Source organism: Sus scrofa, chromosome 6 (genome assembly GCF_000003025.6).
Source record: "Sus scrofa isolate TJ Tabasco breed Duroc chromosome 6, Sscrofa11.1, whole genome shotgun sequence".
NCBI lineage: Eukaryota > Metazoa > Chordata > Mammalia > Artiodactyla > Suidae > Sus > Sus scrofa.
The window spans coordinates 57,927,888-57,951,792 of record NC_010448.4 but is presented as its reverse complement, the minus strand read 5'-3'; the positions used below and the strand labels follow the sequence as shown (position 1 = coordinate 57,951,792).

Genomic DNA, 23,905 nt, shown 5'->3' with positions numbered 1-23,905 from the left:
AGCCTCGGAAGGAAGGGGGCTCTCCACCGTGGCAGGGATGGCCTCATTCTCCCGGGTCCGTTCCTTGGGTATCTTTGCAAAGGGACAGTGGGCTGTTGAGATTGAGAGTCAGGGCTCCTGGCTTCTGGACACAGCTCTGCACCTTTGCACCAAGTGCAGACAGCGTCTCTGCACGTCAGTGCCCTCCCTTTAAAGGGGGGTGACCTCAGGGCACAGTGCTAAGGAGTGACTGTTCACTGTCCGTGCCAGGCACTTGAACACAGCAGCCAGGCACAGTGGCAGCCATCAGTCACTTAGCTGCTGCTGTTGTGATTGCCCCCTGCCAGCATCCTGCATCCTTAGCGCCCTGGCCTGGCTGAGGGAACACAGAGATCCAACTTGGAGAGAAACAGGCAACTGAGCCAATCCCCACTCTGATATTTTTCTATGGAAAATTCCAGACATGCAGACCATTGACAGAGTAGCATAAGGGCTGGCAAACTGCAGCCCATGGGCCAGTTTCTGCCCATGGCCACTTTTTGCAGATGTGGTTTTTTGGGAACGCAGCCATGCCCACTCGCCCACACCCTGGGTCTCTGGCTGCTTCTCTGCTGCAAGGACACAGTTGAGTAGTTGGGGCAGGGGCCATAGTTTGTAGTTTATGTGTTTCTGTGGCCTGTCTCTTGATACATTTAATTTGTGGGCTACAGATCAGATGCAGGCCTTGTGATCCTTCACCCTGAGATCCTTTTACTACCAATTTGTAGCCAAGTCAGGCAGAAGGCGTGGGTCCCCTGGCATCTGAAGTGGGGGGAGACCCTCTTAGCCTGTGGGGCTGCCGTCAGAAGCGAACATCCAGCGGTGTCTGAGCATTGCCCGATGTGGGGCAAACCCACCTGCTGTTGGAAGGGCCGAGGGCGGGGGAGGGTGAGAGGAGAGGAGACGCTGCCCCAAGTCCAGGGACCCTGGGAGAGAGAACGGAGAGGGCCCAGAGGCCAGGGCTGTGCAGTCGGGTGAGATGGGGCGACGCGTCCTCTAGCCCCGGAGCCGCCGGCAGCTGCGGGAAGAGCCCGAAGCAGCTCTTCTCTGAGCCTCGCCAGGGACCCAGCCCGCTCAGCCCTCGCTTCCACCCTCCTGCCTCCAGAACCGGGAATCCTTCCTGGAGTTAGGTCTCCGCTGCGGCGCTGCCCTGGAGGTCCTACACCCCCCGACGTGTATCGGTCCCAGGCTCAGCGTCTGTGTCCGGGTGCACCTGCTCTTCTCGTCCCAGGGAGCACGGCTAGTCCCACCCTTTGGCCGCCGTGGGGGCAACTCAGCGGTCAGGACGCCTGCCCAGGACGCCAAGCCCTCCCCTCCTGTGTCGCCCAGGGCGGTGGCCCGGGGCTGTGAGACCTGGGAGTGGAGGGACGCACTCTGGTGCGTGAGTCAGCCGCCAGGCCCAGGGGCACCCTTCTCCCCACGGACCAGAGGGGAGCAGGGCAGCAAGCGGGTGGGCGGGGTGCAAGGGCTCCCTCCCCTGCTCTGTCCTGGGCTCACCCTGCTGCAGGGCAGGGGCCGAACTCCGCGCCCCCCCCCCCCCCCCCGCTTCAAGGGGCTGAGGGGCTCTGCGATCACAGCGTTAAGAACCCGAAGAAAGACAGTGGTGGCCTCGCCTCAGAAAAATGCGCACACCACCTTTTTCTTTTTCTTTCTTTTTTTTTTTTTTTTTGTCTTTTTGTCTTTTGTTGTTGTTGTTGCTATTTCTTGGGCCGCTCCCACGGCATATGGAGGTTCCCAGGCTAGGGGTTGAATCGGAGCTGTAGCCACCGGCCTACGCCAGAGGCACAGCAACTCAGGATCCGAGCCGCGTCTGCAACCTACACCACAGCTCATGGCAACGCCGGATCGTTAACCCACTGAGCAAGGGCAGGGACCGAACCCGCAACCTCATGGTTCCTAGTCGGATTCGTTAACCACTGCGCCACGACGGGAACTCCTCACCACCTTTTTCATACAACATCACAGGGTTTTGGGACCATGTGGGCTGGTGATTGCTTCTGTGGGTGTGTGTTATATATAATCTGCCGTTTCCCAAGGGCCCCCCCTATATTCAGGACAGTCTCACTGGAGACACACAGTTGCACCGGTAAAGACGCCCTCACAGTCCCGAGTGCTGGGCGAGGACTCGGACTGTCTTCTGGCGGCATTTATTCCACAGCAACGTGGGGTCCAAGCTGAGTCTCCCCCTACATCCTCCACTTAAGCAAAGCTAGATCCTTAGCCCCACAGAGCGAGGCCAGGGATCAGACTCGTGCCCGCGTGGATACTAGTCGGGTTTATTACTGCTGAGCCACCGTGGGAACTCCACGGGTCTTGAGTTTACAGCAGTGTCATTGTATCGTTTGTTCTGTCGTCATCACTGTTAGCTGGAAGGGCTGGGTTTCCGTCCCTGCTCCACGCCGGCTGAGCTGTGGGTCCCTTGGCAGGGACTTGCGCTCTGAGCCTCATTCCTCTTCTGTAGAACAGGCCTGAGAACCCTGTGCCCTTGGCTTGTCGTGAGAGTAAAATGCGACTGTGGGGGCGAGACACAGAGGGAGCCGGGAAAGTGGCCGCTGCGGTTAGAGGACGAGGCGCAGGGGGCGCAGGCAGAAGGGGGCAGGGCGCCGTGGGAGGCAGGGCGCCGTTCGGACAGGGTGGTCTTGGGACGTGCCACGAGGGGCCTTGGCTCAGTGAGACCCAGTGGGTGCTTCTGCGGAGCCTGCTGCTCCCTGGTGGTTTAATGAGTCAAGGTCACAGAACCGCCTGGAAGGTTTGCCAGGTTATTAGCCAGTGCCGCACACGTGCCTGGCGAGGCTTCCAGGGGCAGGCTGGGTCCGGAGCTGCCTCCCTGAGATCTGGGCTTGCTGACATTCTCCCTTCCTTTTCTTGTCCTCTCATTAGCTTCGCCTCAACAGCATCAAGAAGCTGTCCACCATCGCCTTGGCCCTCGGGGTCGAAAGGACCCGCAGTGAGCTGCTGCCCTTCCTCACAGGTACGGTGGACTCGGGGCCCGGGGCATTGGGGGCTCCTGGGCTGGTTCCTGCCTCTCTGTGGACCTAACAGGTTGTGAGTGCCCTGCGCCAGGCCCTGGGCGTGGGGCCGGGCGGCTGCAAGGAGGTCCCTTGAGTCACCACTCCAGCAGACAGGGGCTGGGGACTTGAGGCGAGGGACCGAACCCCACTGTTCCGCGGAGTGTTTGTGAATGGGCAGACTCACGCGCAGTCGCACTGACATGAACGTGTAATAATAACAGTGAACGCTCCGCACGTGCTGTCCTGGGCCAGGCGGTGCCCCGAGCCCTTTCTTGGCGGGATTGGGTTCATTCACCCGTCGAGGAGGAGACTGAGGATGGCCCGGTGATGTGAGTGTTTGGTCACACAGTCTGGCGGTCACCCAGGGGGGATAGGTGTCTGGTCACATCGGCTCCCGACTCCACAGCGTTGGTGAATGACTCACCGCATAGGCTCGGGTCTCAACCGCCTGGGCTCGAATCCTAGCTCTGCCGCATCCTCGCTGTGTGACCTCGGGCGGTGCCCCACGTGCACCTGTCTCTGATTGTGTGAGATGGGGGCACTGTGGCACAGCCCAATGGAGGCTAAATGAGGTGGCCTGTGACAAGTGCCGCTTGGGTGTCAGCGTTTTCCTGTTCTCCACTGTCCTGTGTGCGAAGATAGACTGAAAGCATGTGGCACAGTGTCTCACTGGGACCGGATTACCAGTTAATCCTACATCCTCTGTTCTCATCATTCTTATAACCTCTTTGACTTTATACTAATTAAAATCGGGAGAAGACTCCGAGTTACACCGAGCTTTGTCCCTAACGAGGCTCTTTCTTCCCTGTCCCATCCTCTCACCGGGGCCAAGTGATGGTGTGGGGGACGGGGCAGGGGAGGCAGGGATCACTGCCCCCAAGTCCTTCAACCCTGGCGGAAGCTGAGGCCCAAAGAGACCCTTTGGGCCTTGCCCGCAGTCACGGTGCATGACCGAGGGGCACAGGTGTGTCTACCTCTGAATGCATGTGAATGGCGGGCATCTGTACGTGTGACGACAGGTGACTTTGAGCAGGTGACCTCACTCCACCGCTCTGCAGGGGGGCGAGGAGGACCTAACTCCCCGTGCGGTTGGGGGGTTTGGAGCTCCATGCAGAGCCTGATCCACGAAGACAGAACAGGCTGCTGGTGATTCTTTGATGAGGTGGTGGGGGTGCAGCCGGGAGGGAAGCTGGCGGGACTAAATAGTCAGCGGAGGCGGGGCTGACCGTGGCGACGTGGGGGAGACGCAAGGCCCCGTTAGCTTGGGGGTGACGGATCTGGGTCAGGCCGGAGGAGGCCGAGAGGACGGGGAGGCTGGGAAGGCAGTTCTGTGGAGGCGGGAAGGGTAGGAATCAGGTGCTGGCAGCTCCTGTGTGTTTACTTGGCTGTGTGGGGCTTGGCCAAGGGTCTGGCCTGGAGGTGGAGTCGGGTCCGAGCCGAGGCCGCGGACAGGCCTGAGTCTGGGAGGTGGGCACAGCAGGGAGGGTGATCTGAACGCGTGCAGAGGGAGCCCGGGCGCACGGCGGGTGGAGCCACGCTGGCCGGAGCTTTCTAGAGCGCGGACCTGTGCTGGGCCCACGTGAGCTCTTCGCAGAAAGCAGCTACTTCCCTTCAGTCAGAACAACCGTGTTGTCGTCTGGGGCTGAGGGGATAATCTCAGAGGTGAAGGTAGTTGCCCCACAGCCACAGAGCGGGACTTGAACCGTCCACAAGACGGGGAGTCTGCCTCTCGTAAACTCAGGACGTGGCAGTGGACCCGAGGGATGCCAGTGCCTCGGCGAGCGGGGGGGGGGGGCTGGCCAAAGGCCTTTGCGTTTAGGCCTTGGGGCAGAGCAGTTCTTTCTTGGTCGCCTTCTTTCAGCGACGTTGAGCAGGCGGAGTGCCCGCCGTGCCGTGCTGTCTCTGGCAGGAGCTGTGGCACAGGCTCGGGCGGTCCTAGCCTGAGACGTGGTCTCCGCAGAGGCGGCGTGGCTGGGCCGTGAGCCCAGAGAAGGGACCTGCCTTTCTGGGGGCATCCTGGAACTCTTCCAGGACCCAGTAGCCGACCTGAGTGTGCAGGGACGGAGAAGAGCTCCTCAGGCCGAAGCGGGAGGCGTCGCTGGCAGCGACAGCGCTGAGGGCGAGAGCTGAGAGTTGCAGGGCAGGCCCTGCGCTCGGACACAGGCCTTGTTGGTGCCTCACTGTGCCCTTCCCTGAGGGCGGAGGTGGTCGGCACCGGCGTGCAGCTGCAGAAACGGAATGCAGCGTCCCACCCCTAGTCACGGGCGCTCTGTTGCCCGACCCCAGCCTGTGTCTTCATCTCTGCCCGCACAGCGGAGGGCGGCTGCCAGTTCGAGGAGGCGGTGTGGAGCCTGCTTGTTCTGAGCTTGGGCGACGGAGGGGCCGGGGTCAGACCTGGGGCGGGATTGTGACACTGTCTGTCTTGTCCCCCAGACACCATCTACGATGAGGACGAGGTCCTGCTGGCCCTGGCGGAACAGCTGGGCACCTTCACCACGCTGGTCGGAGGCCCCGAGTACGTGCACTGCCTGCTGGTGAGTCTGGAAGTGGACCGTCCCCCGCCCGCCGCTGGTGGGGTCTGGCCCACGGTCCCGCCAGCCTGGGCGCAGGCCATCCCCGTGGAACACATCGGCCTTGGATGTTGACTTGACCCTGGCAGGTCAGCAGTGGCATTTAAAACAGCAGTCACGAAAATGCTGGCATCGGTGATGCCGTCGATCGGGCGTGCCTGACCAGAGCTGGTCCTTCCTGGCACTCTGCACATGAGGCTGAGGTCGGGCTGGGTTCTTCCGCTTAATTGCTGTGTGACTTGTAAGTTTCTTACCCTCTCTGTGCTATGCTTTCCTCTTCTGTTGAGGGTGAGGCATTAACGCTTACCTTAGAACAGACCCAGCAGTGGTCTCAGCATGGTGCTTGCTCTGTGCAGGTGCTGACAGATGTTAGCTGTCATCATGCCCCGTGTGATGAGGTCGTGTCTGCCCTTAGGGTATAGACAGCCTCCCGGAGCACAGAGGGGAGGCAGCTTGTCCAAGGTCGGGTGGCAGAGCAGGGATTCCAGGCGTGTCCGAGTGACGCTTCCCCAGGCCCTGCCTCCCCAGCCTGGGCCGCCCTGTGCTGGGTAATGGCTGGGGACACAGATGTGACTGCTGTTTGGGAGAAGAGACGGGAGGAGGTGCCCCAGTGCTGAATTCTGGGTCAGCAGAACCTAGGGGGAGCTCCGTTCCCGGTTTTCTCTGTTCCTCGGAGCCGTGGGCTGTAGCTGTTGCCTCCGTCCCCCCGCAGTCATTCTGTGTTTCACGTCTAAAGGCACATTTCCATACGTTGGCGTCTGCGCTTGGGATGTTTACAGTTAGTTACTGTCAGCAGGCTTTCTTCCTTTTCGTGGTGCATGAAATAAGGTGTTTGTTAGAATTGTTGGCATCTTGGATTTGAGCAAAGATGGTAGTTTGTTTCCTTCCAAACATTCATGAAGCATTAACTCTAGGAAAATGTGATAATTACCGTGAAATTCTGGTGTCCCGTCTTTCATCTGTGTGCATGTGTAATTTGTAGATGTACACACACAAGGTCATATGTGAATGGGGTAATTTCATACCTTTGACACACAGTAGAACTGTCTAATGCCCTCCTCTGATGCGACGTGATGTGATGTGGTCGCTGGGCCAGCCTGCAGGGGGTCCCTTGAACTCCATGGAACTGTCTGCAGCCCCTGATGCTTGTCACTTTTCCTGAGGAGAGAATTCACAGCTTTTAGCAGCTTCTCAGAGGACTCAGAGCAGAAAACACTGTTGAGAGCCCCACGCCTTCTCAAGGGCCCGGGGCCTGGGGCCAGCCAGGACTGGAGCCCAGGGCGCCTTCCCCGCCCGTTCCGGGTCTTCCCCCTGCGCGTTCTCAGCGAGGGAAACCCCAGTCCTCCCCGTGCTGCCTTTGGGGAGCACGTGCCCTGGGGATGGGTGTCTGCTGGCCCCTCTGGGTCAGGCAGCACTATCCCTTTGCCCAAGGCTTCCCTCTGTTCCCTGCCCGGGCCCAGGAAGCACTTGCGTCTGTGATTGCTTTCCGATTTCCCTGCTGTCGGGCTGGGCTGGACGTCAGACCACTGATCTCCGCATCTTTGTGGGAAGATTAGAATGAGTTGAGTCCCCCTTTGTTAGGTCAGTAATGACTGAGTTCCCGCCCCGTGCTAGGTCTGCTGGGCTCAGGGGCCGCATTGCTCAGCCAGTCACATGTCCCTCCAGGCCTCACGGTAACAAGTCAGGAGGCATGGGCCCCAGGGTGCCCCGGTGGCGTGAGCGCCTGAGGCCGTTGCCTGTCAGCAGCTCTGTCCTCAGCTCTGGGAGGGTCTGGAGCCGGTGGCCAGCTTTAGATCCCGGCTCATGGCTCCCACTGGCGGGGGCAGAGTACCTCGCTGGCTGAGCCTCGGTTCTCTGTTCCTTCAAGGGAAAGCAGCAGCAGCACCTGCTTCATGGCACTCAGCGCGTGAGAGCCTGGAGCTGCGCCCTGGGGAGTGGACGTTCCGGTCGGCACCGGGGTTCCTAGTGCACTTTGAGAGGCCAGTGACGGTTGTGCTCCTCTCCTCAGAAAGTGCCACGTGCAATCTTGGGGTTCGCCCCCCCGAAGCTCCTTCAGGGGCCTGTGAATGTTGTTCTTCGGGGAGTGCAGGCTGGGTGGAGGCTGACACCGGGCGCAGGCCTTTTGGAGGAGAGGAGCCCACGAGGGGAGCAGCGGGGGGCGGGCAGGGGGCTGTCCGGTGACCTCATGTTCCGCCCCCCAGCCGCCCCTGGAGTCGCTGGCCACGGTGGAGGAGACGGTGGTGCGCGACAAGGCGGTGGAGTCCCTGCGGGCCATCTCACATGAGCACTCGCCCTCCGACCTCGAGGCCCACTTCGTGCCGCTCGTGAAGCGGCTGGCGGGCGGCGACTGGTTCACCTCCCGCACCTCGGCCTGCGGCCTCTTCTCCGTCTGCTACCCCCGTGTGTCCAGTGCCGTCAAGGCGGAGCTTCGACAGTGAGTCCTGGCCCCTGGCCCCCCGGAAGGCCACCGCTCCCCCCAGCTTGGTCCCCTCCTCTCCAGCCTCAGCCCCCTGCAGGCCTGTCCAGGGCCAGGTGCCCCTGAGCGCCCCCAGCCAGCACCGCCCCCTCCCTGCCCTCGGGGAGGGGGTGTCGGGACGTGTGGGCGCACGTCCAAGTGCTGCCCTTCCTCATGCTGGACATGGGGGTGCTGTTCTTGCTCCCATGGGTTATTGGGAGCATTAAAAAGAGTTCACACATCTCAAGCGCTCAGGTGCTGCGGGTCGCCGTTTCGGCCTGTCTCGGGTGGCAGGTCGGGTGGGAGGCCTCCCTCCGCCAGCTCCTCCCCCTGGCTTGATGGCCCGGGGCATTCCTCATGGGGTGGATTTGCCTTCTGGGAGAATCAGTGAAAATCCCTTTATTGGGTTAGAGTTCCCCGAGCTGTGTTTCCTCCCCTCCTCTGGGCCTTTCTGTCCATCCGGCGACTCTGAACCACTGAGCAGCAAGCCCAGGCCCTCAGTCATCGCTCGTGCCGGGAAGCTCCGCTCTGGCTGCCCGCTCGTGCTCAGGGATCGCGTGTGCCCACGTCTCTGATCAAGGGAAAGTCTTGGAGTCGCCCCAGCCCTGCACCCTCGCCGAGCATTTTATGTGGTCATAATAATATAATCGGCACCCACCATTCATTACAGACTTCCTGTGTGGGACGGCTGCCGAGTGGCTCAGGCTCATGATCTCGAGGCTTTAAAAGCTCTCGGTGACCCTGTGGGGCGGGTAGGCTGTCAGTCAGCTCCGTTATCTAAGGCTGGGAAGACTCAGGCCGTCCCTGGCCCAGCGTCACCAGGCAAAGCCAGGAGCCCCGGGGCTGCTGAGTCCGTGCTGCCTTGGGGCCCCGGGGAGTCCTCCTCCTGAGCCCCACCCCAACCCCCAGGTACTTCCGGAACCTGTGCTCAGATGACACCCCCATGGTGCGGCGGGCCGCAGCCTCCAAGCTGGGGGAGTTTGCCAAGGTGCTGGAGCTGGACAACGTCAAGAGCGAGATCATCCCCATGTTCTCCAACCTGGCCTCTGACGAGCAGGTGGGTCTGCCCCCCGCCCCGCCCCCGGCGGACCCCGAGTCCCAAAGGGGATCGCGGGGCTGATGGCGCCTCTGCCGCCCTCTCCCCAGGACTCGGTGCGGCTGCTGGCGGTGGAGGCGTGCGTGAACATCGCCCAGCTCCTGCCCCAGGAGGATCTGGAGGCCCTGGTGATGCCCACCCTGCGCCAGGCTGCGGAGGACAAGTCCTGGCGTGTGCGGTACATGGTGGCCGACAAGTTCACAGAGGTACCTGAGGGGACGTTGCCAGCATCTCAGGGACGGGGCAGTGCGGCTGCAGGGGAAGGGACCTCGTTCAGGAGCGGGGTTTGCTGAGCCCTGTGGACCCGTCGGTGTTTAAGAAGTAAGGCCTCTGTTGTCACTTCGTTGGGTCCCACTTGACTTGCCCACCCTGCTGGGTGGGTGGGGCAACTCGGGGTGCTGTGGGAGAGCCTGTGTGTGAGCGCCCCTCAGAGCGCCTCGGAGCCGGTGGCACTTTACTTCCTCCTGTTGCGAGGCCGAGGTCGGAAATCAGAGCATCAGCTCGGCTGGTCTCCCGAGTCGTCTTTCCTCGGTCGTGGATGGCTCCCCTCCCCGGCCTTTGCCGGTGTCTGTGTCCTCGTCTCTCCTGCCCCTGTGGACTCGGGTCGCTCCGGACTCGGGTGCACCCTCAGGAGCTCGTTTTCCCCTGTCACTTCTCGAAAGACCTCTCTACAGCTGCCGTCGCAGTCGGAGGTCCTGGGGGTTAGGACTTCAACCCGAGACTTGCAGGGGGATGCGGTTCAGCCCCCTGACCCCGGTCAGTGTGACACCAGGCCGGCGGGCTGGGCGAGGTCCCGCAGCTCCCAGGACAGCACGCTTTCCTCGGAGACCCCAGCTGGCTTCTCCCACAAACACGTCTGCGGAGCACCAGCTCTTTGCTGGGCGCTGGGGAGGCAGTGAATTCAGCACAGCCCGGCCTCCAAGGTGCAGGCAGCCTGAAGGGCAGGATCAGCTGGACAGAGGGAAGCATCTCGATAAAGTGTCCCGGGGGCTGAGGCCGGCGGGTGGATGTGGGCGCGGAGGCTCTGAGAAGAGGAGGTGGTGCCCCAGCAGGTTCTGGAAGATGAGTGCACGAGAGCCGGGCTGGAGGACGTGAGCCGAGAACAGTCAGGACTGGCTCTTGGGGCTCGAGAACACTGGTGAGATGGGTCTCAGGCCCTCAGGGTCGGTGCTCCTTCCCTCAGTCGGGAACCGCTCCGCCTCCTGCCAGGGCTTCGGGAAGCAGTTGTGCCGCAGAATCCACGCGCCTTTTCTTCCTGGTGCTGTGAGATGGGCGGTGGTGGGCAGCTTGTGTGTCTGCTGCCCTCTTAACCATTATATGTTCACTTTAATTACACAAGTAGCATGGGTCCAGTAACCAGCTTTGAAAAGCACAGATGTGATTCAAAAAGAGCCAGGGAGTTCCTGCTTGGCTCAGTGGGTTGTGAACCCCATTAGTAACCGTGAGGATGCAGGTTTGATCCCTGGCTTTGCTTAGCGGATTAAGGATCCTGCGTTGCTGTGATTGTGGTGCAGGCCGGCAGCTACTGCTCCAATTGGACCCCTAGCCTGGGAACCCCCACACGCCGTAGATGTGATCCTGCAAAGCAAAAACTGAGAGCCGCCTTAAATCGTTAGGCTCCTTCTGGATCAGGTAACAGAAAACCCAGCCCTGAATGACCTGCAGAGTAAGGCGATCTCGTTATTTCTAACGTAGGTAACATGTGCGGTTAGGTACCCTTGCAGTCCTCGTGTTGCTTTTGAGGAAACAGAGGCTCAGAGAGGTGTAGCCACTCCTCCAAGGTCACGTGGGTGATAAGTAGGAGGAAGAATTTGAGCTGGGGCTTGGACTCCAGAGCCACGCTGGTGACCACTGTGCCATTGGCCCAGCTCAGCACCTTAGGAGGAGGGAACTGAGCCTCAGAGTGGCTCGGCGACTTGGCTGAGGTCAATCCCCATGGTGCTGGGATTAGACCTTCGCAGCGATTCCAGGGGCCTCGCTCTCGGCCAGTTCTCATTCACCTAGAGAACCGCCAAGCCCACTCACTCCTCCCTTCCTGCAGCTCCAGAAAGCAGTGGGGCCTGAGATCACCAAGACGGACCTGGTCCCCGCCTTCCAGAACCTGATGAAAGACTGTGAGGCCGAGGTGAGGGCCGCAGCCTCCCACAAGGTCAAAGGTTGGTGCTGGCGAGCAGAACACAGCAAGTGGGCGGGCGTCCAGGGGGCTGAAGGCAGAACCAGGCCCTCGGGTCTCACCTCCTGCCGCCTCCCTTTCCCTGCCCGCAGAGTTCTGTGAAAACCTCTCAGCCGACTGTCGGGAGAATGTCATCATGACTCAGATCTTGCCCTGCATCAAGGTATCGGGGACTGGGGGTGGAGGGGGGAACTAGAGCAGATCTAAGCCTTCGGGGAGGAAGGGTGGAGGTGAGGCTTTGGGGGCAGCCAGGTGCAAACCGAGCTCCCAGACTTCTAGGGCCAGGCAGGCTTGGGTTGGGGCAGTGAGGAGCCCTGCGTGCAGACTCTGGGCTGAGCGTAGGGGTGAGAGTGCTTCTCTCGCAAGCAGAGGTCCCTGGGTCTCCTCATCGGAAGGGTGGGGGCGGGGGTGCTGGGAGCAGGGTCGTTGATCTCCAGGCAGGCTGGACACGTGAGGACCTGCAGTTCTCCCTCTGCACCAAGCCTGCTCTGGGAGTGAGCACAAAAGCAGGCCGAGTCTAAGTCTCCATAGGAGTCGGAGTCTCCTTAGCCACTCAGCCCGCGGCTTCCCACTTCCTTCTCCCTCCCAGGAGCTGGTGTCCGACGCCAACCAGCATGTCAAGTCGGCCCTGGCCTCGGTCATCATGGGCCTTTCTCCCATCCTGGGCAAGGACAACACCATCGAGCACCTGCTGCCCCTCTTCCTGGCTCAGCTGAAGGATGAGGTAAGGGCACCAGCGAGGCCCTGAGCTCAGGGTGGGGTAAGGGCACCAGCGAGGCCCTGAGCTCAGAGCCGCTTTCCCAGATCAGCCAGGGATTTACCTCCTAGGACCTTCCACCAGCACCCACATTGTCGCTGCGTTGCATGTTTGTGGTCGTGATGGGCTGCATGTGAGGCACCTGTTCATCGGGCATCTGTTCATCATCAGGCATCTGTTCATCAGGCATCTACTTATTAGGCATCTATTCCTTAGGCATTTATTAGGATCTGTTTATTAGGCATTCATTTCACCTGCCCTTATTCTGCACTAGACCTCTGTCTCGGCATTGGGGTTACCACACAAGGAGTAAGACGGGCTTGATCCTCAAAGACCTTTGGCGGCGGGCTGTGGAAAGGGACATATGGGTTCCCCATGGCTCCCTGGTGATACAGGTGCTGTGCTGTGTTCATGTTTATCGGCGTTCAGGCTGAGATGCTGTCATAGAGGCCCCAGAATACAGTGGCTTAACCGAGGCGGAGGACTACTTCCCTTCCAGCGATCCAGAGGTGGGGTGGGCCTGCGCTGGGGCTTAGCCCTGCCGACCTCAGCACCCTGTGGGTCTCAGGTGGCTGCTCTGACTCTCGCCGCCTCCCAGCCAGTGGGAAGGGACAGGGCAGCCCACAGCAGCGGGCCTTGTCCCCTTGAGAGTAAGACCCGTCTGTTTTCTGTTCACACACCATTGGCCAGCGCTGTCCCTTGAGTGACCACACCTCACTGTTTACTTGGCCTGGAGCACAAAAGAGGAGAGCGAGCACCCCGTGATGGCTGGCGAGGGCGCGGGGTGACAGCCGGTGCGGGGAGGAGGTGGGGCAAATCTGGGGGTTAGGAAGGAACCCCGAGGCTAACGTGGAAGGAAGATGCAGGTGCCGTGGCCAGAAGAGGTGCAGGGAGACCACCCCCCCGGAGGCCGCTGCAGGAGCCTGGGGAGGGAGCGGGGCGCAGGGGTGTGGGCAGCTCCGCCAGGCAGGCAGGAGGACTGCGTGGGGCAGGGGTGGCAGGCAGGCTCCCTGGTTTCCTTCGGCCTTGGTGGTGACGGGGCAGGTGGTGAGACTGAAGGCTGGTGTGTGACCTGTTACTGCTGCTTCTGTGTTCCCGGAGCCCTCAGTCGCTTCCCCTGACACACGTGCACACACAGCACAGCGGTGCTCAGGTGGAGCGTGCCAGGGAGCCGGAGGAAACATTTTTTTACCAGTTCACTGCATCCCATCCGAGCCCCCCCCCAGGCGCACCCCCTCCTGCCCCCATCGCATCATTAGATTCTGCGGCAGCGGGATGATCTCTCAGCCCAGAATTACACATCAGGGTTTTATACATGCTGGAAACAGAGCCTTTGAAAGAAAACCTAGTGATCCTACTTTTGATCATGTATTTATTTCAGTTCGTGTTTGACCATCATTTAATTCTGTAATGACCAAAATTTTATGATGTTAAGTGCTTCACACACATATTTTCTTTCATAATCATGCTTTTGTAGCTGTAACTTGTTATAAATACGATTTTTTTTTTTTTTTTTTTTTTTTGCTTCCGTTGCCTCAGTGGGCACACCTTGGCTGGCGAGAGGCCCCTTCTGTGTTCTTTCAACACCCTCCCCAGCATCTTCAAGAGCATTCTGCTTTCTCATTCAAGAAAATCTTTTTTAAAAAATTATCAGAATAGTTTCAACAAGAAGAGAATTTTCCACCCTCTTCTCTCCCCATCCCTGAGAGTAAATGGCGAGTTTGTGGGAAAGGCTCCTCCTGGGGTGTCTGGCTGACCCTCAGGTTCAGAGTGGACCTCACCTTTTCAGCTCCGCCATCAAGGGTTGCTCTTCAGCTGAGGCCTGGAGTTCCTCGCCCGGCCTTGTGAGACGGCAGGTGCGCCACCCAAGGGGCAGCCCGCAGCCTGTAGGCGGCGGCTTAGTGGGACCCGTGTTAGTGGGACCCGTGTGCTGCCTTGGAGCCCACTCCCCGGGGGCGGTGTGTGTCACTCGCGTCTCCCTCGTGTCCGGAGGTGAGACCCCGTGTGGGGGGACGCCTGGTATTTTCCCACGTTCACAGCTGTGTCTGGGCGACTCGCCCCTTCGGGGAGAGGGAAGAGGCCTGCTCACTGTTGAGAACACTTCCGCTCTTGGTCCCGGGCGTGAGAACCGAGGCCTCACTCAGCTGGGGGTCTCCAGGCAGTTCGGGAAGCCCATAGAAATGGTTGTACGTGCCCTTGAGTTCCCTCTAAGCTCACGTACGTGAACTTAGGTCTCTATCCAGTTGGTTTTCAGCTTCTTCAAGGAAGAAGTCTTGCTCTTGGTTGGCTCTGATGGGTGCACCCACCCATCCTGTGCGGAGGGAGGGGCGCCCACCTCCCGGCCCTGGCGTCTGACCGCGTCTGGGCCCTCCCGGCTTACTCGAATCATCTGTGCACTCCCGTGATCACCCAGCAGTAGACTCTGATACGTACGGAAGTATCTCACCCCCCAGCTGGGGGTGCAGATGGTGGCAGACATAGGAGATTCCCGCTGCGGAAATCTTCCTTTAGAGAAAGAGGGGAGGCTGAGAAGCTGTTGATTACCGCTGTGACGGTTGAGGCTCTTGTCCTCATTGGATACAGTGTCCTTTGCAGAAAAGGTAAAAATGTCTGTTTTATGTTCTTATGGACCAGTGTTTCACCAGCATTTGCAGCAGCTCTGTCTGGCGGAGGATGTGAAGGAATGTGCCTGGAAGCGAGGCAGGCGGATCACACGGGACTGTTCCTTCCCGCTCCCCGAGCCCTCGGCTTTAGGAAGAGCCGCACTGGGCCTGAGGAGGGAGGGAGGCGGCCTTGGCGCTGAGATGCTGCTTTAGCCATTAGACGAGCTGGCGGGAAACCGCTGTCTTTCATTCTATTTTTTTAATTAATTAATTTCTTTTTAATTAATTTTTTTTTGTCTTTTTGCCTTTTCTAGGGCTGCTCCTGCGGCATATGAAGGTTCCCAGGCTAGGGGTCGAATCGGAGCTGTAGCCGCCGGCCTACGCCGGAGCCACAGCAACGCGGGATCCGAGCCGCGTCTGCAACCTACACCACAGCTCACGGCAGCGCCGGATCGTTAATCCACTGAGCAAGGCCAGGGATTGAACCCGAAATCTCATGGTTCCTAGTCGGATTCGTTAACCACTGCGCCACGATGGGAACTCCCTTTCTTTCATTCTAAAGGAGACTCTTGGTGTTTTTGACGAAGGAAGAAGGGCCTCGCCTGCACTTCTCCAAGGGCCTGTCGGAGGGGCCTGTCACTGTGGAGCCAGCAGCTGAGGCTGTCCTATCCTCCGCCGCGGCCACTGCTCTCCGTTACTGCTCATGGGTCTTACCCCATGGCCACCCTTAGGTCCAAGATTTGCCCAACCATCCTCAGCTCAGAAGAGCTGTTCCACTCATGGTTGCTCTGGGTTACGGCGAAAGGATGCAGATGAGTATCAGCCAAGGGGAACGGTGCCTAAGAGGCCAGGTGCCAGTTTCCCTGGAACTCCCAGGGGAGTTGAGACTGGGTTCACTTCTCCCAGCGCCTGCGTGGGATGGCGTCCACGGAGGCTGCTGGCGAGCCTTGGTGTCCAGGGTTTTTACGGGGGCCTGGTCTGATCACATAGGCCTGGATGGGGCCGCACGCATGGCTGACCTTGGGTTACTCTGTCTCTAGCCACTGCAGAGGTCAGGCTGATGCCACATGGCCCCAGGTACCCAGCATAAATCACCTCGTCAGCATAATCTATCTGACATGGCCCGAGGCCCCCAAGTACACAAAGTAAACAAAAGACCCCGTTTTTTTGTTTTTTGTTTTTTTTAAATCAGGCTGGATGGTCCAGGTGCTGGTTGGGGCCGTCTTTTTTTTTTTTTTTTTTTTTTTTTTTGTCTTTTTGCCATTTCTTGGGCCACTCCCGCAGCATATGGAGGTTACCAGGCTAGGGGTCGAATCGGAGCTGTAGCTGCCAGCCTACGCCAGAGCCACAGCAGCTCAGGATCCGAGCTGTGTCTGCGACCTACACCACAGCTCACGGCAACACTGGATCCTTAACCCACTGAGTGAGGCCAGGGATTCAACCCGCAACCTCAAGGTTCCCAGTCAGATTTGATAACCACTGCTCCACGATGGGAACTCCCGGGGCCATCTTTTTTAACCTTTTACTGCACACTTGCTTATTTGGTGCATTGATGGATTTCAGCACTTGCTTCCTCGCCCCTCAGCTCCTGGAGGGAGACGTAGAATGAAGTAACCGTAGCGTCTTATCATCCAGGAAAGCGTGACCTGCAGAGAGGCGGTGCGACGTGATGGTTGTTTCGGTGCTTTTTCCTACAAGCCGCTTCGCATGATTATGGGGGTGCATGGGGTGCAGGGTCCTGGTGCCCTCAGGTGGAGCACTCCTGGGCGACCTTCCATATGCCACAGCACTGTGGAACAAAGAAGCAGTTTCCTTATTTGTAAAAGCAAAAATCCTTGGGTTTCTTTTGGTGAGCAGAAGCAGGTACAAGCAGAGGTCTCTCATCTACCCATAGTGGTGTAAAGGGAACGTTCGAGAAGCCGGGGATCCCTGTGTGTGTGCCCTTACTGTAGAGCAGAGCTCGAGATATTACTAGTCAGCTAGCGGTTCAGAAATTATTCTTTACTCCTTGGTTTCAGAAATGTGTTGAGCACCCTCTGTGGCCTAGAAACCTTGCTGAGTCCCAAGACATAAGGATAAGTGAGCCATGCTTCTTCTAGCAGAGCTCAGAGACTAGCAGGGAGAATAAAAGCAAGAGAAATGAGCAAAGCGTTAAGCTTCACGTCAAGGTCTTTGTGGATCAGACGCTGGCAGGTGGTTCCGTAGGCTCAGCCACCCTCTGGGATGAGGGGTGTTTCCATGTCAGAGACTGGTACCCGGAAAGGGCAGGTCCCTTGCCACAAGGCTCCCCGCTGGCAGACGGCGCAGCTGGGTACCATCTTGGCTGTTTTTCCAGGGCACCGGGCTTTGGCTCCACATTTCTCGTGCTGCTGTTGTGAGAGTTGAAAAGCTGCTCCACTCATGATCCATGTTGCTCCCTTTGCGGGGGCCTCTGATGCGGCCCCGGGGCCAGGAGCAGGTTGTGGGCAGTCATGCCCCGCCCTTGGGCGATGTGTGTTCGGCGAAGCTGGGCGGTGGAGCCCTCCCCCTGTCCCGGCTTCCGCTGGCGCACGGGGCCTTCCCTCAGAACCCCCTTCCTCTGCTCAGTGCCCGGAGGTGCGGCTCAACATCATCTCCAACCTGGACTGCGTCAATGAGGTGATTGGCATCCGGCAGCTGTCCCAGTCCCTGCTTCCCGCCATCGTGGAGCTGGCCGAGGATGCCAAGTGGCGGGTCCGGCTGGCCATCATTGAGTACATGCCACTGCTGGCCGGACAGCTGGTGAGCGCGGAGCCCAGGGCCGGGTGTACTGCCCAGGGGCGCTAGACTGTGGGTGCGGCTCTGGCGGGGAGCCTGGGCCGCGAGGGCTCCCTGGGAGGTGAGGGGTGTCAGGAGGCGGAGGAAAGTACCCAGGAGATAGGGCCTCACAAGATGGGTAGAGTGAGATGAGAACGAAGAACAGAGCCCCTCAGGTGAAGATGGGACATGTCCCAGCTGTTTGGGGGAGGGGGGGTTCCCTGGGGATCGCTGCCAACTCCCCAGGCGCCCTCAACCCCTTCCCGCCTGTTCTCCTGCAGGGGGTGGAGTTCTTTGATGAGAAGCTCAACTCCCTGTGCATGGCCTGGCTTGTGGATCACGGTGAGTCTGGGCGGGGGCTCTGGGAAGGCTGTGCGGGCGCATTGGCCGGGGCAGGTGTGTGTCCCGTGGGTGCGGGGGAGGCTGGAGCCCCTCTCCCCGGATGCTCACGAGGACAGCTCCCTTGCGTGTTGGCGTCCTGGAGAAGTATGCGGAGGGGGCGGCCACGAGGGGTCCCAGGGGCTGCGGGTTCGGTGATGTCTCAGGGCTGCCATGCAGGCAGCCTGGGTTTGACGCCAACACCTGGCTGTCGAAGCTTAATAACAGCAAGTTGCTTGCTGTCTCTCAGCCCACACTCATTCTCTGAAACATGGGCCTTCGTCTCCCAGTCTTTCAGGGCCATTGTGAGAAGAGCTCGTTGTTTTCACTATTGGCAAATAGTGAAAAATAAAAGTTAGTTCGTCAGGAACAGGTTCCATTCCATGAACTGAGTCGTGTGCCTGGCAGATCACTTCTCAGAGCCTCAATCTGCTCTCTGTCTCTGGGAGCTGTTGAGAAAAGAAAGCCCTGACCTAGCACGCAGGGAGCTCTTTGGTTGTCTTGGGGTGATTGGCTCGAATGTGGCCTGGCGCCCAGGGCTGCTCTGCAGGTGGGAGGGCGTATGACTGTCAGCCCCTCGCCTCCCGAATCACCGCTCCTCCCTCACCCTCGTGCAGTCTACGCCATCCGCGAGGCGGCCACCAGCAACCTGAAGAAGCTGGTGGAGAAGTTTGGGAAGGAGTGGGCCCACGCCACCATCATCCCCAAGGTCCTGGCCATGTCTGGGGACCCCAACTACCTGCACCGCATGACCACGCTCTTCTGCATCAACGTGAGCACACCTGCCGCCCCCGCCTGGCTGGCCCCGGGGTCCCCGGGAGAGGGTCCTCAAGGGACGGGGAGGTGATGGGACCTGGGGTTGAGAGGATGAGCCTTTGGGGCTCACGGTCAGAGTCACAGGGCCTCCGGGGTGGGGACCTGTGGGGTGGGAGGCCCAGGACTAGGGAGGCGCGGCCTGTTGGGACAGTGACTGCCAAGCCTTTCTGGGCACCCATCTCCTTCCCCACAGAAGGCGTATGTATGTGTTTATGATAGAATAGTCAAATGTGCAGTTTCTAGAACCCAGTGTGCTTTTTAAATCCATCTCTGCCGTGCATTAGCTGCATACCTTGAGAGAATGACCTCGCTGCATCGTGCTTTAGTTTTCTCACCCGTAAAGGGTCCCTGTTGGTAATTACAGAACCAAACTCACAGGGCTGCAAAGACTAACCCGGTTATGTGCACAAAGGGCTAGGATGGTTGTATATGTGTGAAACACAGACTGGAAAGCGCGTGTGTGCACGTGATACGTAGAAAACGCTCCTGTCTAGTCGCCTAAATAAACCGTGCCCGTGACTCAAAACGAAAGGATAAGATTAAAGCGAACGCAGCTAAGGGTACTGACAGCTTCTCCCCACGCCTCCCTCTGGAGCCCACCGTGCTGAGGGAGGGTCCGGGGTCCAGAGACAAGTTCCGCTCCCAGAGGACGAAGGGAAGCCTCGGGCGGGGGGTGGGGGGCCTGGGACCGTCGGGGGGCGGTTTCCAGGCAGGGGACGGGGGACAGGGGTGTCAGCAGGGTGTGAGGGGAAAGGGGAGCTTGCAGAGAAGACACTGTCCCCGGAGCGGGTGAGTCCGGCCTTGGCGTCCCCTGTGTGGCTCAGCCTTGGCGTCAGGCCTGACGGGCTCTGCAGCGGCCTGGCCGGAGGGAGGGCACCATGGGAGGCAGCCGTGACCTTCGGTGGGTCCCCTCTGCTCCTCACTGACTCCAGGTGCTGTCCGAGGTCTGCGGCCAGGACATCACTACCAAGCACATGCTGCCCACGGTGCTGCGCATGGCCGGGGACCCCGTCGCCAACGTCCGCTTCAACGTGGCCAAGTCCCTCCAGAAGATCGGGCCCATCCTGGACAACAGGTGAGGCCTGGCCCCCTTCTCCCTCCAGCAGCGCTGGTTTTCGGCATCCCTCTCTCTCTGACCTTTGACGATAGAGCCTGGGGTTTGAGGCCCTGCACCGCGGCGTGCTTGCCTCAGGACCTCGAGGTCTTGGTTTCTTCATACACAAAAGGAGGCCTCACGTGCCTGCCTCGCATGGTGGGAGGATGAGGATGAGGGTTGTGTTACCAGCGACGAGTCATTAGAAAGTGAAAGAAACAGACACATGCATGTGGTGGGGCGGTGGTGTCACTTGCAGTGGCACCAGAAACATGAAGTTCCAAGGAATAAATTTAACGAAAGAGGTGTGATGCCTCTAGTGAAAACTATGAAACACTGGTTTGAAAAATTAAGGAAGACCTACTACGTGATATTCTTGGATAGGATGGTTCCCCAGAATGATCTATAAATTGAGTATAACCTGAGCCAGTCTCAGTTGGCTTTCATGAAAGATTGACAAGTTGACTCTGGAATTAACATGAAAATGCAAAGGTCCAGAATAGCCAAGGTGAGCCTTGAAGACTGACGCAGCTGGAAGGCGTACACCCCAGACGCGGAGGCTGCCTGACTGAGGCGCCACAGTCAGCAGAAAGGGAGGCTTCGGCACAGCGCTGGTTAGGACATTGCTCAGTGGGACAGAGTCGCGGGCACGGGCGCAGCCCCTCCCTCGTGTGTGTGACAGCAGGTGCCACTGCAGTGCGTTGGGGGCACCGTAGGTGTTGGCGCAGGGGCTGGGTCAGAAGGGCTCACCTGAAACAGGCTCCGTCCGCAGGGCTGGGCGAAGAGCGCTGGTGTGGGTGGCAGGGCGGGAACCCTCGTGTGTTGCCAGTGGGGCTGTGAGTGGTAGATGGGCACAGTGACTGAGCATTGGTAGCATCGAGTGGAGCCGATCCAACGTGCACCCTGTGAGCCAGCACGTCCTCTCCTGGGTGTTCGTCCAAGAGAAACGAGTGCTTTTTTTCTAGCAAAGGCCGTTCACGGGGGCTTTATTCTCATTAGCCGTGACTTGGAAATAGCGTACGTGCCTGTCTCGAGCGGTGCCTGGGTTGTGGGCTATTCACATGCTGAGAGGCTCGTCCTGCAAAGATGAGACGCCTGCTGCCTGCAGCAGCCTAGGGGACTCAGGTGGGCACTTGCGTGAGCAGCAGGCCCAAGAAAACCTCTCCTGGGATCCGTTTATGTCACCTGCAGACCTAAAGGGCCCTCTTGGTGAGAGAGGTGAGAATAGCGGTTATGTTGAGGGCAGGGCAGCTGCCTGTCAACTGGAGGGGGACGCATGACGCCTGCACCTCTGACCTCTTTGTCTGGGACACAGCTTCACACCTTTAGTTTCTCTCTGAAGCCCACCTGCCTTTCCCGCAACAACGGGCCATCTGCCAGGATGCATTTCCCTGGACCCCTTCCTCCCTGGGCCCCTATCTCCTCTGGCCCCTTGCTCCCCTGGCCCCTTGCTCCCTTGGCTGGAGGCCGAGGGCTGCCCCCTTTGCCACGTGCCCCTCCTGTTCCTCATCATCAGTTGGCTCAGGTCTCCCTCCCAGCCCGGCTCCGTGTGGGTGAGAGTCAGGGTGGGATTTCCAGTGTTGACACCTAACTCGCCGCCCGTCAGCCTCCGTAAATGCAGTACATGAATGAAAGGCATCTGGTGGCCAAGGCCGGAGACCCAGGGCATCTGGGGTCCCTGCCCAGGTTTCCAGGCCCTCCGACCTCCTGCACCTGTTCTGGGCCCTGGAGGCCTCTGCCGGGTTCGTCAGGCATCCAGCCTTGGAAGCGATCGTCTCTCTGGCCTCAGACCTGGAATTCACGCGTGTGTCTGTCTGTGGGCACCTCGGCCCCAGCCCCGCCCGCCTGACCCCTGGCCCCCTCTCCTCCCAGCACGCTGCAGAGCGAGGTCAAGCCCATCCTAGAGAAGCTGACCCAGGACCAGGACGTGGACGTCAAGTACTTCGCCCAGGAGGCTCTGACTGGTAAGGCGTTGAGGACGCCGGGCCCCAGCGGGAGGGTGGGCTGCCAGCCCGGTGGCAGAGGCGGGGGCAGCGGAGCGCAGAGGGGGGCGGCTGTTCTGACTCCCGCCTCTTCCTGTTCCCCCAGTTCTGTCGCTCGCCTGATGCTGAAGAGGAGCCATGGCTGCCTGTGGTGTCACCCTCCCCTGAAGTCCCTCCCTCGGGAGACAGTGGGGGGCCTTAGGCTGTCGCCCCCCGTGCATGGTCTGACCCCAGGCCCCTCCCCCAGCACGGTTCCTCCTCTCCCCGGCTTGGGAACCCAGCTCGTCACCGTCCGCCTCCCAAGGGCTGGGGGTGCACCCGGAGGGACGGGGCGTGACCCTGGGGGAAGGGCCTGCTGCGGCCTGCGCTGGGGAGAGACGTGAGCAGCCCAGGTCGCCGGCTCCTGCTGCTGTAATGGGGACCCCTCCCCCATCGACTTCTCCACCCCCTTCCTTCCCCTCCGTGGTTTTTTTGTGTCAACTGTGCCGTTTTTATTTTATTCCTTTCCCCCCCTTTTCACAGAGAAATAAAGGTCTAGAAATAGCTGGTCCTCTGGTCCTGGTCACGAGCGTGGAGGTGGGGCACCACGTCAGGCCCCGCAGCCTGGCCTTTCTGGGGAGGACCTCGTCACTGCGCTTGCCGCACTGCGTGTCCCCAAGAGGGGTGGGATGCGGACGGGATTGGCCGGCCCACAGGGCCAGCTGTCCTGAGGGGCAGCTGCTCCACAGACGCGGAGCGCGCAGAGCATGTGGTGGATTTGAGCAGGTGCCCCGGAGCCAGACCGCCTGCGTCGCATCCGAATCCCAGTTCCTCCGGGAACAGCTGCGTGCCCTTGAGTGGGTCGCCAGGTCCCTCTGAACTCAGGCTTGCACGCTGTCAAGTGCAGGAAGCAGTAGAATCCAGATCCAGGGGCCGGGTATGGCGGCTACATGAGTTCATACAGGTCAGGTGGGTCCCTTGGGTGGCACATGAGAGGGTCAGTCAGGGGAGCTGCGCCTTGCGGGAGAGCCCCCTGTGGGCCGGGAGGCTCAGGATAACCAAGCTGTGCTGAGGGACCCTGGCTGGACAGAGCCCGCTGCCCTCCCTGTCTGTGCGCCCGTCTCCACACTGACACACCCTGGTTTTGGGGTGGCCCGTGCCTGCCTGGCATTCAAGGCGTCTCCCCAGGGTCTCTTGAGCTCTGGTGTGGCGTTACGGTGAAATTCTGGCCAGTGATGGTGTGCGCAGCTGCTAGGGGTGTGCCTGGGGGCCCCTCCCGGCCCTGGAACGGGCACCCGGTGGCCAGAGCGGGAGTGGCCGTCCCAGGCCCGGAAGTCCCCTGAGACGTGCGGGCCAAGCACAGGACAGGATGGGAGGGGCCCGGGTTCCCGGTGCTGTCAAGGCCCACGCGGGTTACCCTTCCCCTGGAGAGTTTAGCTGTTGAGGTGACTGGCTGTTGGGAGTTTCGTCACTTGGCGGTCACCGGAGCGCTACCTGGGGCACAGGGGCCAGAGGGCCTTGGAGACAGGAGTGCAGACGGAGTGGATGGTGCATGGTGAGGTTTTGCAGAGGATGTGACCCGAGTGCAGTCTGGCCCCACTGCGTGGAGGGGAGCTTGGCGTCTCGTGCGCGGTGCTTTCACTAGCTCGGCCCTCCCGTGACTGAGTCCCTGCTGTTCGTTAGACCAGACTGAACCCTGGACATGAGGGTGAAGGAGGCCCGGTTCCTCCTCTTATTAGCTGACCTTCGTTCCATCAGGGCAGGACCTGTGGTTTAAACTCAGCCTCCACCCGGCACACGGGTCCCTGTCCCAGGGTGGAAATAATTGAAGGAAATACGCGGGGTTGGGAGGGGTAGTGGAATCGCTCTCAGCCTGATGCTGAATGTTCAGGCTTAGCCAGCAACCTACCGGTAGTTGTTGGAACATTCACACGCGTGGCCCCTCTTGTTCCACTGACATCTCACTGCATGGCACCCCATCCCCCCAAACTTAGTGACCTACGGCAGTGAAAGGTATCACCCCGCCTAGCTCTGCGGTCCGGCCTTGGCTCTGTTGGCAGCTCCTTCTGCTCCATGTGGTGTTTCCTGGGGCCGTGGTGCTCCGGGTGCCTTCTCCACTCCGTGTCCGGCTCCTCAGCGGAGGCCTGGGGGACTGTCTCTACCGTGTGGCCGCTCCAGGATGGCTGGACCTCTTTATGT

General features: G+C 60.0%; 1 protein-coding gene across 1 annotated transcript in view; it reads left to right on the top strand.

Moving 5' to 3' along the window:
- PPP2R1A (protein phosphatase 2 scaffold subunit Aalpha) overlaps positions 1-22,273 on the top strand; it is a gene marked incomplete at its 3' end in the record, with an annotated part of 35,429 nt that extends 13,156 nt beyond the window's left edge. Inside the window, 14 exon segments of the mRNA NM_214024.1 lie at positions 2,899-2,989; positions 5,463-5,563; positions 7,801-8,033; positions 8,964-9,111; positions 9,201-9,356; positions 11,192-11,306; positions 11,416-11,486; positions 11,913-12,047; positions 17,270-17,443; positions 17,740-17,800; positions 18,454-18,608; positions 19,585-19,727; positions 21,618-21,709; positions 21,834-22,273. Of these exon segments, the coding sequence (NP_999189.1) occupies positions 2,899-2,989; positions 5,463-5,563; positions 7,801-8,033; positions 8,964-9,111; positions 9,201-9,356; positions 11,192-11,306; positions 11,416-11,486; positions 11,913-12,047; positions 17,270-17,443; positions 17,740-17,800; positions 18,454-18,608; positions 19,585-19,727; positions 21,618-21,709; positions 21,834-21,850 (1,692 nt within the window).